Source organism: Anoplopoma fimbria, chromosome 19 (assembly GCF_027596085.1).
Source record: "Anoplopoma fimbria isolate UVic2021 breed Golden Eagle Sablefish chromosome 19, Afim_UVic_2022, whole genome shotgun sequence".
Classification (NCBI taxonomy): domain Eukaryota; kingdom Metazoa; phylum Chordata; class Actinopteri; order Perciformes; family Anoplopomatidae; genus Anoplopoma; species Anoplopoma fimbria.
In genome coordinates this window covers 1,742,340-1,757,565 of record NC_072467.1, presented here as the reverse complement: position 1 = coordinate 1,757,565, position 15,226 = coordinate 1,742,340, and the positions used below count along the sequence as shown (strand labels likewise).

The 15,226-nt window shown below is 41.2% G+C and overlaps 1 protein-coding gene across 1 annotated transcript in view; it reads left to right on the top strand.

Annotated features, from left to right (window-relative positions):
* Positions 1-477: 477 nt before the first annotated feature.
* The window catches only part of roraa (RAR-related orphan receptor A, paralog a), a 169,733-nt gene continuing 154,984 nt past the window's right edge, over positions 478-15,226 (top strand). The window contains exon 1 of the mRNA XM_054619640.1: positions 478-715. Within this exon, the coding sequence (XP_054475615.1) occupies positions 562-715 (154 nt within the window). The 5' untranslated portion in view covers positions 478-561. The remainder of the gene's footprint in view (positions 716-15,226) is intronic.

Sequence of the window (15,226 nt, the reverse complement as noted above, 5' to 3'; positions counted from 1 at the left end):
CTTATGTTACACAATTGACTGACATCATTATTTGTATATCAATAGTAATCTATTGTCATAACCTTTGTGTTTGAAATGATTCATAAATATCATATACTCTATATATGGTTCAGTTTTTTCTGTTTTCTGAACAACTTGAAAATATGACTTAGGCCATTACTTTAAGAGGGTGACGATATAATAATAATATTCCCATGTAAAACTGCTGAGTTAGGAGACATATAATAATAATATTCCCATGTAAAACTGCTGAGTTAGGTGACATATAATAATAATATTCCCATGTAAAACTGCGCAGGGTCGATCAGCATGGATTACTTTCAGGCCTACATCCATTCTTCGGCTATTGACAACCTCTCCCTTCCCAGTGTGCATGACTGGAGCTCTCTAGCGCTGCTAGTGGACAATCAGACCTACACACCCACCTCCAGACACACTCGCATTTCTCATTTCTTACTTCTAGTCTAAATTAGATACCGAGGCGCAGTGTCGGAGCTCAAACATCGCACAGAATTAGTTTGAAGTATCAGCTCCAGTTCAGCAGCAAATCTGAAATTCAACATGGAGACCCCTCCAGATCCAGCGAGCGACCCGGGCAACAGCGCCTCGGAGCCGGCTACCCCGCTCAGGGAAACCCCGGTGAACCTGGAGACGCTCCGGAAAGCGGACCATCCAGCCCCGGTTCGGAGGCAGACCTGTTCAAGCACCAACAGAGGTAAGTGGACCGCTTTTATTTCTTTTAAATTATTATTATGTGAGGAAATAAAAAACCCATCGTGGATTTTTTTTTTTTTAATTTATTTATTTATTTAAAAAAAAAAAAAATATATCAAACTTCAAAAATGAATTAAATCGTTTCTCCATGAATAACTACACAGTGTTTAAATTCACCCACCCACACAGACAGTTTTTTTTTTTTTTTTTTTAATGTAGTACCACCACAGCTTTGTAATTACTGCCTCGGTGTGCGTTGCTGGTTTTCAGGCTCCACTGACAGCTCCAGAATCACAGGGGTGGAGGTGGTGGAGGTGGTGGTGGTGGGTGTGGGTGGGGGTGATACGGTCACATATGTCACATTTACTCTGACTGCAAGATAAATCAATTACCAGGCAACTCCAAATGGACCAGCAGGAGCTTTTTCCCTATGTGCCAAAAAAAAAAAAAAAAAAAAAAAAAAAAAGGCCAACCTGTCCTCTCAAACGCGATATATATATTATCCAAGTTAAAAGTGAACTTTTGCAAACTGTGGTTCTGGTTTATCGATCAGTCCTCCTTTTTTCTTTTTTTTTTTTTTTTTTTTTGTTCTTTTCTAGGGACGTGTCCTATCACTGTTCACTGTATCAGCACACATCCACGTCTGGCTGGGTTTATAACATCTCCAGCTAACACATTTTAGGCTATTCCTGTGTGCAACAAAAAAAGAAAAAAAAAAGAAAAAAGAAAAAGACGCCCAAAGCAGCTGGAATTTGTTTGCCTGCTCTCTCTCTCTCTCTCTCTCTCTCTCTCTCTCTCCAACACACGACTAACCCTCCGTATGATCAGACAATAAGAACCATTCGGATCTATATTATCAATCAGCCCGTCTAGTCTATCTATTTATCTATTTTAACCATGCTTTATTATCCACCACGTCCATGTTGTACAGTACAGACAGTATCTAACCACACCTCCTCCTCGGCTGTCTCACAGCTTAACCGGAGCTCATCCAAGTTCAAAGAAACACTGATTTCTCCACCGATTCTTGACAGGACACAGTTTGCTGTTGTGAGAGAGCTTCATGTAACCGTGGCTGCTGTGTGCTGTGTGCTGTGTGGGTATATTTAGAGAGTGATATGGTGGATGTGGAATGTAAGCTGGTTATGTAACAGGTTTAGCCATAAACAGAGGAGCGCAACTGAGAGCAGAAAGAGCAGAAATCAGCATCGCAGATCTTTTTTTCCACTTTAAAGACTAGAGGGACCCCACTCTCTACAAAAAAACAGGATTATTTAATAATAATAATAATAATAATGATGCATTTGCTGGCATTTATACACCTCTGAAGGGAAACTGTGACTTTGTGGGCTGGCACAGCCGGGAGCACTTATGTAATAGGGGGGAAAGACAGGTATTTGAGAAGCTTCGTGGATTGATTTCTCTTTTTTTTTTCTTTTTTTTATGCAAGTCTGACTTTGAGACACTCCTAACCTGCTGACCCATATTCACCTCTCCCTTTTTTTTTTTTATGCACAGGATTAAAGTGTGTCTGGGAAAGAGAAAGAGGGAAGAAAAAAAAAACGCCTTCAGTCTGTTATGTAATGCTGAATGGGTGAAAAAAAAAAAACACACAACACATGTTCAGTGGGACAACCCTCTGCAGCCTTAAAGGAGGTTCCCCTGCACTGAAAGGTTTTTTTGGACCTTTGTGCAAAGAATCTGAATGTTTGTTAGAGAGCGTTAGCAGTAGAGGGCTTTTAGAAAAGTTTTAAGAACTTTTTAAAAACTTAGTGTAAGTCCACATTTTGTTTTGAAATGGGTTATGATTAAATACCTAATTTGATTCATCCTGTCAAGTTTAACTGCGTTGATCACATCTCAATGTGTATTAGCCTGTAACTCGGTATATTCCGTCACACAGGAAATGTGATCATGTAGAAATACTCAGAACATTGTCCATGCAGTAGAGCGGAAGAAAAGTTTGTTTTCATAAAGAAATGACGGCTAAATTGCTTTATTTAACAAACCATGGCTGCAAAAGTACAAGTGTTCTATTACAGAGTAACTGCAGTTGGTTTATGGCGTCGGCACAGTTCAGTTCGGTGCAGATTACTCAAAAAAACAAAAAAAACAATAAACGTTTATGGCTCACGGTAGCGTTACAGTCCTGTAAGACATTTTTTTTTTAGGATTACAGTTCTTCGCTCAGGCTTTTCAGGCCAGCCACAGAAACCAACATCTGAAAGGCAGACACTTGCTCAAGCACAGTTTCCCTCTTCACACCAGCTGTATTAGACTTTCTGAGGATGCACATTTCTTATCCTGCACGCAGAGCATTTACTGTTTTAACCCTGAGTGCTAATACCTTTTTAAGTAGAAAGGGCTTACTTCAGCAGAAGCTCTCCGCTGTAAGACTTGAGTGGGTCAGAGAACAGGCCTTGGAGGGCTGTGGATATCATTACTGGGTAAAAAAATGAAAGGGTGTTATTTTCATATTGCAAGATCCCTCGGTTCGCAAATTTGGAAACAATCAATATTAATGGCTTGGTTATGTAAGGTCATGGTCTCTGCAGAGGCTTGGAACCTCACATGTGCACAGGAAAGCTCTGAAGCCACAAATATGATAAGAGCTCCGGTGTCATAGATCAATGTTAACATGAATTTGTGTGTGTGTGTGTGTGTGTGTGTGTGTGTGTGTGTGTGTGTGTGTGTGTGTGTGTGTGTGTGTGTGTGTGTGTGTGTGTGTGTGTGTGTGTTATAGTAGTGTAGTGCCCTATATGACACTGACCACTACGCTTGTTTTCTTGTGCTGCACAAATGTTTATTATTGAGTCATCTGAACATCATGTTCTTTTATTAGGGAGAAAGATGTGGAATTGATTGTAAAAACAGTAAGTTGCCTTCATCATTGTTGAAGTTGTTATTGATGTGTGGCTGATGCGGTTTCTTACAGTAGAACATATTGCATTGTGTGTCCTCCTTATTATCTTACCTGAGGTTCATATCTAGATTGAATCCCTTTTGATCTTTTCATACTAAATACCAGGTTTGAATCTATCATGTCTCAACATTTAACCATCACAAGTTAAGTTACCCTTAAGATAAAATATGTATCCGTTTTAATTGTTTCATTGTGGGAAGCACCTCTCACTCGATGCCGCTGTTTTAGTAGCTGATCCAAACTCAAAAAGGCAGAGTATTAAATAAATGCAGTCTTCTCTTAACAAACACGCAACCAGACTTTCATCCAACAGTTTTATTTTCGGTTAGCGAAATGAGAGCTCTCGGCTAGAGTGGCAGCATTTATTCAGTTGTTGTTGACACAAGACGGATGAGGTGCAGGGACGCAGAGGCTTTAAAAAAAAAAAAAAAAAAAAAAGGTTATACACAAAATCTCAGAAAGCTGAGAGTTGGCATGGGGCTTCAATGCCATTCGAGTGGACAGCAGCATTATTGAGCCTGTGGCATTCTCAAATTCAATGAATTAGGGCTCTCGGCCCGCTGGAGAGCATGAAGATACAGGTATGGGCTTATAGCTGAGCCTTCAGCTGGGGCAGATCCGGGAGAGGAACTCCATTAGGTGTCTCCTTTTTTCTGGCTGGCTGCCTGTAACATAATATCTAGTTTCAGTCCTCCTGCGTTTTCAATTCTTAAAAGTGGTTGAGGTGATGATATCATGAGCTCTTTTATTGGTACCTGTCAGACCGTTAACATTGTTAAATGTTAATAATCAGCCTATTTTTAAGTCAAAGCCCGGTATTTGATTTATTCACATGAACAATATAAAACAGTTTAACTGAAAAAAGATAAACAGTATTTCTCCGGCTGTACGCTGAGCTGTTACATAGGCTGTGACATCTGCTCTCAGTTTAGACTTTGGCACCACTACCTTTTGTTAAAAAAAAAAAAGGTCTTTCGTTTTTATGAGCTTCAAAGGTCAAATTTCATTTGAGCGGCAGCATGCTTATCTACGGAGGATGAACCTGTGAATGTCAACATAATATCAGGATTAGTGGTTAAATAAGCACTGATTGAGATTTTATCATGGCAGGTGTCAGGCCCTTCCTTTCTTGCTCTCAGTTCAAAAATAATAAGTGAAATGTGTAAAATAATGAAATATTGTTGTGGCATAAATTGTCCTACTTATTTGTTATGTGCTGAAAAGTTTTATGTCACCTGAAATGAAAAATACCTTTTTCTTCTTCATTTCCCTCTGTGGATTGTTCTGCTTTCTATCGTACCATATAGGAATAGGAGAATGAATGTTTGATTGTTTAAAATAGCAGCACTACCATGGCTGTCTGACTCACGTTTACTGCATGCATCGCATCACGGGAGTCACACAACGTCACTTTCATTGATTAAAAATAAAATGTGACATAAGGTCAAGCTGAACGAGGACAACCAGCAAGTTGGAAACTCTCATGCGATCTCCCTCTAGCCAGCTGCCTCCTCCTTTAGGTTTTTGTGGTGAAATGAGCAGGTGTCGTATAGATAATTCCTCATTTCAACTTCACGAATCAACCACTCCTCTACCATCGCAGCACTTCAGTTAGCACACGGTGTCATGGAGATAATGCACATAAATGGACATTTGAATAGTTTGAACCTATGCGTCTGTTTCAGAGCCAACGTTGAAACGTCATTTTTGGTTGGTTTTGACAGCGCTAATCAGTCGAAAGTGCGGCAGTTGTAAATTGTTAATTGGTGCTGGCATATTACAAAACCATTAATTTAACACCTCTAAGTAATAACAGAGTTATCAGGTGTATACTGTGGGCAAACGCAATGCAAGCCCTAATAGGCTATATTCATTTCAAAAAGTTTAGAAATGTCAAACACACTCTAGACCAGAAAGTTTTATTCCTGTGGGGCAGTTTATTTTGGAGTTTGAATCACCAGTGGCTTAACTGGGGCTGGCGAGGAACTTCCAACTGGTGACAGACACCGGATTTGATGTGAAATCTCCAGTGGTGAATGACAGCTCAGATCTATGGCCCATTTACAGAAGTTTGTATCTTAGATAGAAAAGTCTGAATAGTAATGACCGGAAACGCTCCAGATGCATTATTGGAGGGCGTTAAAGGAGTCTAAATTTAATGCGGTACACTGTGACCTACGTACTGGTGCTGCTGCTTGGCTCCGTGCTGCTCTGAGCCTCTCTGATGTGAACTGGGCCCCTTAGAAGAGAGGCCTGGAGGGAGAGAGGTGCTGAGAGGGGGTCTAAAGGATCACACCGAGGAATTCTTATGTCGCATCTAGGGCCAAGCCTTTCACATCTCCACCATAGTGGAGGGTGTAAAACTCTCCAGGCAGATAGGTGAGCCCTTCACACTAAAAAAAAAAAAAAAAAAAACAGCACTCAGTCAGGATCTTTACCAGCAGTGTCTCTGAAAAAACGACATTCTTGTGCCCTTTGAACAAAGTCATACTGGATACATATATTCACGCTGCCTCATGTCAAGTCATGTCAACATAAAGCTGTGAGTGTCTGCACGCTCAGAGAAGATATATATATATATAAATATATACTTTACCACGGCTTCATGCAGGCTGCAGAGCGCTGACATGTGTTGAACACTTGAGAGAAAAATGTCCCGGCCACGCAGGGTCTCCCAGACGTTATGAGCGTGTGCACACTTTAAAACAGGAAGAGGTAACGTTGTAAAAATCTAGAGTATGTTAGTCAAACAGCACACCTCAGGAGCCTCTTAACCATTATTTATCTTGTGTTCTCAAGACTTAATGGTCCTCACGGCAGCTCCGTTTGAAGGACTGTTGAGTGGTGGACGATGACATCAGGCTAAGATGAAAATGGAAATATGTGTTGCATATTGTAGCCATCTAGCCTAGATGAAGACCGGTAACAAGGCGGAGGAATCCATGTGCTTTCTCCTCCGGTTAGAGTTATAATAATGTAACTTAACAATGTCTGCACATGTATTCTCAGGATTTATTAAATATAACTAGGATTGTCTAGACTCAGAAAGCTGTTCTCAGGAATTGCTGAAACTATTGGTTTTGTTTCAAACACATCAGTCTGGCATCATTAGTTCCTGCATCATTATTTCACCACATGTGAACAGTTTTTGTTTTTCTTTGCACAAATCCATCATAAAATTGAGCAAATATTATGAATAATATAGTTGCTGGAGCAGATCATTTTTTTCATGGTGCCTATACTTTGACTTTACTTTAGTCCTATTATTTGGGGTAAGGTAATAATACAGAGGAAGTCAAAGCACACATATCACATCCTTCACTGTAATTGTTTGTTACATCAGTACCACTGGAGTATTACTCAACAAAGTTTATTTGTCACCAAAAAAATAAACAAAAAACTTTTGGAGACGAGGGAGATAAAAAAACAACTTGAAAATCAGTGTCATTTCTGTTGGCTTGATTATTTATATTGGAATAACAAGCGCGACTTAATCTCATAAATAAAAAAGGGAGAGATACGGATCCGTCCCCTCCAGGTACTGCCACCACTTAATCGAATTAGCTCCACTCTCAGGCTTGACGGGCTCTTCAAACACCCCTGGTGACTTCTGAGTGCCGATTACAATCAGCTACTATTTTCAGCCTTTGATTAAAATCTGGTGAGGTTGGACAGATTTTTTTTTTTTTGAGCGCAGAACCAACTAATTATTAACATCGCAGCCCATCTCTTTTTTTTTTGTTGTTGCCATTTACAGGGGACCAATAGGCTGGAGTACTTAAGCAATACCCATACGTATTAATCATGTTGCTTCTTCTTATGGAAACCTCTCACAATAGTCTGTGTTGTCCAAACACAGATCTTTAAACTGACCTTTGTGTCGTTTTAAACTGAATTTAGGCTTGATTATTTGTGAAATCAAAGAAGACATTTGTATATGTTTCATAGTGTAACATCATATGACTATAATCTTTTTTAGAAAATCCAGTTCCCCACACAGGAGGGGTTGTCACAATAACGATGTTCTCGTCTGGTAGACAACAATGAAGCTCACAATTTCTTTACTCATGAGATAATAGAAGATGATCACGATTGTTCCTGCCTCACACAGTATGTCATAGAATCATTGTAATGTGCCTGTCAAACACAATTCTGCTCTTTTGTTACTTTCAAAAGGCAGCTTTTGAATATGAATAAGTCACTAATGAATATTTGGTCCTTGCATGTCTGCGGATTGATTGCTTTAGGAGGCGTACGAAGACAGAGTGTGGCACGATGGGGCTCAATCAATGTAGCAATGCTGCTGCTGTGCTGCTTTCTGACAGTGATTGAAAGACAGAGTCACTCTTCACCATGTATGGTCCACGAATCCTGCTCTCATTCACTGACAAATATCAGCTGTCTGATCAATCAATATTTGCAGCTTTATTTTACTAATGCAGTACTTAAGAGGCAATAATTAACGCCATGCTGGGTTGTTAAAAGCCTATTTTTATGTGACAGACAGAAATAGACCTACAGAAATAGGAAGATGAAGGAGTTCGGTTGATGTTGATAGAGGCACATCGGGCAGACGTTCCTTATACGTTGTACTATGAACTTATGATTAACTTGGCATGTAACAATTCCTGTTGCTTTCAAGTGTTATTGTACAAAAACAGGAGTTATTTTTTACTTTTAACTGTTTTTTTGTTTCATGTTCTTAGCCATTATTAATGACTCAAAAGTTTTTGGGATTATAGCTAGGTTAAGGTCAGTACTTTGGGGAAGTGGCACGTAAATAAAAGTCCAAGTCCAACTCAAATCAATGTGAATAAAAGTCCATAATAAACACAAATCAATGTCTTTATGAATTCAGAAACATCCGATTTTTCTTTACTTTTGGCAAACGTATTCTCTCTCTATAAACTGTTTTCAAACTGTTTTCCTTCAGCCATTGTTGCGGTTTGAGTAATTGAAATAAAGTATGAAACAGTTTAACTGAGGGAATATTCATTCGATGTCATCTTGCGTCAAACAAGTGTGGCTTGTGATGCTCATTAATTTCTGCTTGCTCCACTTGCTCGTGTTCGGGCCCTCTTCGCTGGCTCGGTGCCACAGCGTCTTCTGAAAGAGCCACTTCATCTCTGTCAGGGGCAGGTGGAAATTTGTTGCACACTTCTAATTGGACAAAGTGCCTTTCAAACTCTGAGCCATCATACACAGATCAGATTATCATCCAGACCAGGTGTCAACAGAGGTATTTCACCTCCCTCTCCTCCTCCTGCTCTCTTGTGCATCTTTTGGTGGACTTTCAGATTCTCCCTGTGCTGGTTTGCTTTTTAAACTCCCTGCCGCCTAGCGGTCCCAAGGCATAAGAGGCTTGTTTTACAAATTGATTAAAAGAAATTGCACTTGGAGCTTTTATGGCGTTTGCAGATCAAAAAATGATTCAAGTGATTTTACAGATGATGTTACATCTTCCTGCCTACGATCCCTCTGAGTTCAAAGAAATAGCTCGGTCATCTTTTGTCTCTAGTACTGAAACAGCCAGAAGGAGAATGTGAGGCTGCAGGCGAGCTCACAGGGGGCTGTAAGGTCTAAAGTATGTCTCGGGGCCAGACCTCACCTATGCTTGTAAAAAGGAATAGGTGAAATCTTCAGATTCATTCATCACATAACAGGTAACCAGCAAAAAAGAGCATAACTCAAGTGATGTTATTTTGTCTTTTTGAACAAGTTAAAAGCATGGCTGCTAAATTTTGAATGAGCCAAGTGCAACAGACTAGTGACTGATGTAAGAATAAAGAGCGGTTGGTCTAAATGTGAGAAGATAACAGACTTTTTCCTTTCATATTTTTACATCAAAAATGTAACATCTTTTTCAGGCAGCTAGGTAAAAAAAAAAAAAAAAAGCCTGCTTGTTTTTCTGTTGATATGAAAAGTGTTAGCTTATAAATGAAAAATAAGATTGGGCATAAAATTGAACCTTGAAGAGAAGCCCTGGTAATGTGTGTTAAATTGAACAAGCTGGACCGATTACACCAAGTGTTGTTTTTTCTTTATGCATTCAATATTTCAGTCGGCCACATTCCTCTGTGTTATGTGTCAAATCATAATATCTACCTGGAACCTGATATTTGTGCACTTTGTTCTGTGCACAAAAGCAGTTTTTTGACTTGTAACAACTTTGCACCTTGGTTGTTGTTGTTGTTGCTCTGCTTTATACATGGAGCCCTGATGGGAAAGTAAAACTCAAAGTACTAAGTGAACAACGCTATCTCATTTTATCACAGAGTCCCTGATAGTAGGAACTAGTTGCATGTAGTGATAAATACATTATCACTGCTCCTTTCACACATCAGGCATACTTGGCAAAATGTTGGCATACTCGATTGCTTATCTTGTCTGCACGTCGTCAGCGCAGATGTATTACCCTGTGCTGATTTGATTCTGGGCAAAGGGAAGCGGACAGGAGAGATTGATGGCGGTGTCCCCAGTCAGACAGATAACACCTGATTCTGCCTGCAGGGGTTGGTCCAGCACACTCCTCCCCTGCACCTCGGATGTGTGGAAAGGCTGTGCTGAGGAGGTGAACCGTTCCTTCACTCAATGCAAATTCCGGGCCACATTCAGAGATGATCCCAGGACGATTGAGCCATCGTGGCCCCGAGGCACTCTGCACCACATGATCCATGCATCAGCCACACCTGGGAGAAAAGCCACGCAGGCGTGGGGGTCATTTGTTTAACACAGGTGCATCGTGTATCGCGACGCACTCAAACAAGCGCATGCACACGCATACCCGCACGCTTGAACAGAGACAGACGCATGCCTGAATGCGCACGCACACACACACACACACACACACACACACACACACACACACACACACACACACACACACACACACACACACACACACACACACACACACACACAGCTACACAAGTGTTAATAAAATGCTGTCTGAGAAAAATGTCTGCAGTACAGCACCTTTTCTGTTGTTTCTGTCACTTTTTCAGTTTTTGGAAGTCTTGATGAAGTATCACTAGGGAATATACTGTAATATAATAGTGTTTTGTGTACTTTAGGAAACACTGTTTGAAGGATTGATTAGAGGTCTGTAAGATAGTTGCAGTTTTTTGATAAATTACCTATATACACCAGTATTTGATTTTAGTACACAGTATTTCATAAGTAGTACATCTCAAACTGGATTCAAATTTTTTTATAAGCTTGCAAATGGATGTTTTTACAAGAACTCTCTTCTTAGTGATTAATAGACAGAAAACAAAAAGAACAAACCTTTGGTAATCGATTCATGTTTTATATATTTTGGGGGACAAAATAATCTTTTTGAGGACTTTAGTTAATTTATTGATATTACAAATAATCATTGGTTGCAGTTCTAGTATAATTTGAAGTGTAGAATAAACAGAATACTCTTCACATTGGCATCACGCCTGCTTGTTCCCTGCTCTGAATGCACCATATGGACACATTTTTAAAAATACTCTGCTCTTTTCGCTTTTAAAGCCCTTTTGATGCTATTACATCATTTGTTATAATTCACCAACCATCAGTAACATCTGAGCGTCTTATGATCCCCACGAATCAAAGTATGTTGCAGCATCCTCAAACAGACATACAGTGGAGCAAAACAAATCTTTTTTTTTTCTTTTTTTTTCAATTCAATAACAAGGAGTGCAGCACAGGTTCTCAATGTGTGAAGCAGATGGTGAAAGGCTAGTGTATAATAGATCTCGATATTAACTGTAGCGCATGCTGAGAGTGTTGGTGGATGGTACACAGCAGCGTAAAAGAGAAGCAATGACCTTCTGTCCCATCGTTTACCCTCGTCTGCCCCCCATACCGCTCTCAAATTACTTTGTTTTAGCCAATTAAAGCAGCCGGCTGAGCATCAAGCAGGCTGCCGTTTTTCGCTCACCTGGACCCATGCGACATTATCGCTCTGTCATCAGGAGAGGTGGCCGTAAGTGGGAATCTCCGGCGTGGCACCGTGCCACCTAAGACCCCACTGTGTTCGCTGAGATTAATGCAACGATTCTCCCTCCGACTCGCAAGGATCTCGGTCGGCTCTCTCAGCTGTTCCCGGTGATAGCGTCCCTCACAGCTCCTCACTGCATGAACCAATGAGCAAATGATTGCTGTGGTTAAACCACGCTCCAAAGCACACAATACATACACATCCAGTGATATTTCCTCTATTACCTCGAGGACACAAAATGATCAGTTTTTAAATGTGCAAGGAATCTATTGTCCTCAAGTTGCCCTGTCCGAGATCAAGATAGCATATGCCGAGGAACGGTTCTCCGTCCAAATCCTTTAATGGCTCAATAATGGACAGAGAGACGGCAGACACAACAATACCATGGCACGGGATGAGTGAAGGACCGGAGTGTGTGGTGTTTAACAGCCATACGAGCGCAGATTATGTGCTTGAAGGGGCTGAATCGAGTGCCAGCAGTGACAGTTGGGCTGGGAATTGAGAGTGCCGGGGACGTGCGGCTCGACTCCGCTCGGAAACACCACTGGGTCCAGGGCTCATCTCTGCAGTCCCCCCCCCCCCCCCTCCTGTATCGGCATTGTGGCCCGCCGTGTGCTCTGCTCCACCAGGGGAATGGACGGGCCCCCCATTTCTCCCCCACTTGATGAGCACTCAGTAATGGCTGCTTCTTTGAAAGCTGATGGGCCCGTTTGAGGAGGAGTGTCTTTTTACTTCCCTCCAGCTTGCCTTGGCCGGGCATTCGTCAGGCTGCCCGGCTTTGCTGTCCTGCCCACATGATGGTGCGCCAAGGGGGCTGAAACGTCTGTCATTTGTTTTACTTTCATATAAAAGTTGATGATTTACCAATAAAAAAGTAAAAATAGTCTTTTGATGATGTCTGGAGGCATATGGAGAAAGTGTTGCAATAGAGACATTTTCAGCACTGTACTGTGTTACTAAAGACAAATAGTGTTGCCATAGTTTTGTGTAAAGTGAACAAGTATATATAATGGGATGGATATTGAAATATGGCCGAGGACACTCTGAAGGCTGCATTATATTTATATCAATAAGCTGTTTCTGTATCAGTTCATGTAACGGCTGGCCAAAATGCACAATGATGTCATGTAAGGAGGCAGACAAGAATGAAATCCCGCCCTCCTCCATGTTTTATTTAAGAAAAGGTATTTTTACTGTTGGGCTGCACGGGAAGTACTCCAGCAGCAGTCTTGAGGAGATGTATTGTTAACACAGCTTTAAACTGGGAGGTCTGTAATAACAAAATAAGCAGCTGTGTTTGAATTTGGGCCCCTTGACAGTTTGCATACTTTTTACAGGCTGTTAATCCTCCATAGTTCACAAACCAAGCAAGATGACAAGAGCATCTATTGTAGGACTAGAGGAAACCAACGGAAGTCTTAAAAAGTGAAGAGTAGGCTGATATTTTTATAAAGACATCTACAAGATAGGTGATAGCCGGATAGATGTGTTAACTCTTCATGGTACAGTTGATGGAGCAGTTAAGCTACCAGTCATGTGGTGGGTTATCCTCTGGCACCTCGACCACTGCCCTGTACTTTCACCCCAGAGGGAGCCGTCGTTCCTGTTGCCCTCCTCTTTACTGGCGTACCAGTGTTTGGCTTCTGGAGACTCCATTAGAAAAAGTTGGAGTCGTCCTTGGAAATCTCCTCTCTATAACTTCTCCAGCCTTAACTCTCTCTATCCCTCTCCCTCTCCCACCCCGTTTCACATGCGCTCTTTTTGCCCCACTTGAAACTAGGGTGTAGGTCAGAATGGCGAATTTGATATAAGAGCTGACGTGCTTCCACGGCGCACCTTGTCAACCCAAAACAATAGGGTTGCAGGAGCTGTTACACACGAATAAAGAATGTTCGCATATTCCCCGAGAAATGTCCTCCGCCAGACATTCCCTAAAGAGATGAGAACATTTGTCCGCATACATTTTTACGGGTCCTGGCCCAGTAGGAAATGGAGGTTAAAGCATAATGAATTGATTTAACATGTGAGCAAATAAGTTCTTTCACCTGAGAGATTCAAAAAGTCATCCAATCCAATTTGAATGTTAGAACTTTTACCCTTGTGATATTTGATTTGGTCATTAAATGCACAAAAGGTCTGCACTGGTACATCTTATTCAGCTTTGTGTTGATGTAAATTCAAGCTCTTGTTCAAACCCAACAAATTATGTTGCAGCTTTATTAGGCTGCACATAATGTCCATGAAGAAGTAACAGATGTTAGCAGTTGCATAATGGCAAGAAAAAAACAGCCTGCTGTGGTGTTTTACAGCGCAGTGATCAAATAGTTTAATTTGATCTGACCTTTTACTCTCGTTGGTATCTCTGCCTCTTGGTAGGATGTTACAAAACTGTACGAAGCGGCATGTCAACAAACAGGTCAGGATGAGTGGGGACCAGAGACACTCAGGTCTAAATACACAGCTCTCATAAGGAAGTTAACTATAGAGTTGAGTGTATTTGGTGTACTAATGAGTGCAACTAATGAGGGCGTATGTCAATAAATCAAGCTATGTTTTTCAAGTAAATGGCCATTTATTTTATTTTGAAACAGGATGTTGAGGTATCTTGTGGAGAAATAAAAGATACCCTGATTAGAAACAAGTGTGAGACCAAAAGGGATGTTAATATAACCGCTTTATTCGTTTCCGTTTCTCTCTCACCAACAAAATTCAATTCATTTGGATATGACATTTTAATTGGAACACTATTCCCATTAATTGAACAAATTAGAGAGAGTCTGCTGGGGGGGAAAGGTAATCTCTGGGAGAGATGATTTGGAATTCACAATTTAGAATTAAAAAAAATCAGCTGCTCAGCTTTGTTTGTGCGGCAGCCAGTTTTGCGGCGGTGCACGCATGCACGCAGCGCCAGCGCTCGAGGTCTCAGCGGCACTCAGGGCTCACATTGTCTTCATTAAAAACGATTAAGGAATAGGTCAATTTAGTCCGCTTGGCTGGTTGGAGCCGTGCACTTCCTCCTATGAAATGTCTTTGTCTTCATCTGCCGGGGCTCTGTCGGCACGGGCAGTCACTCGAGCAGCAAATGTGATCCGTCACTATTTTATGCATGTTTACATGTCTGATTGAACGTCTTTGAGAGTCATGGCAGCAGTCTTTAAATGTTGTCATTAAGTTTTTTTTATTTGTGTGCGTGTGCTTGTGTGTGTGTGTGTGTGTGTGTGTGTGTGTGTGTGTGTGTGTGTGTGTGTGTGTGTGTGTGTGTGTGTGTGTGTGTGTGTGTGTGTGTGTGTGTGTGTGTGTGTGTGTGCGCTCACACATGTTTGGGTTTTTCATGCTCCTGTGCTCCTTTTCAGTCCGCGCGCCGTCTGGGTGCTGATGAGTTGCTGTCTGATTAGCAATGAAAAGCGACGTTCACCCCGCAGCTTGAACCACTGTGAGCAATTAATTACGCTAATAAAAATCACCTTATAATTTGTGCGGTTGATTTCGTAAACATATGTGGAAACAGAAATGTTCCCTACATCAAACATGAGCTTTCTGTGATGTTTCAGGCTGAACGGATGGTGATTCTGTGAGGCTACATGGAGGTTTTTACCCCC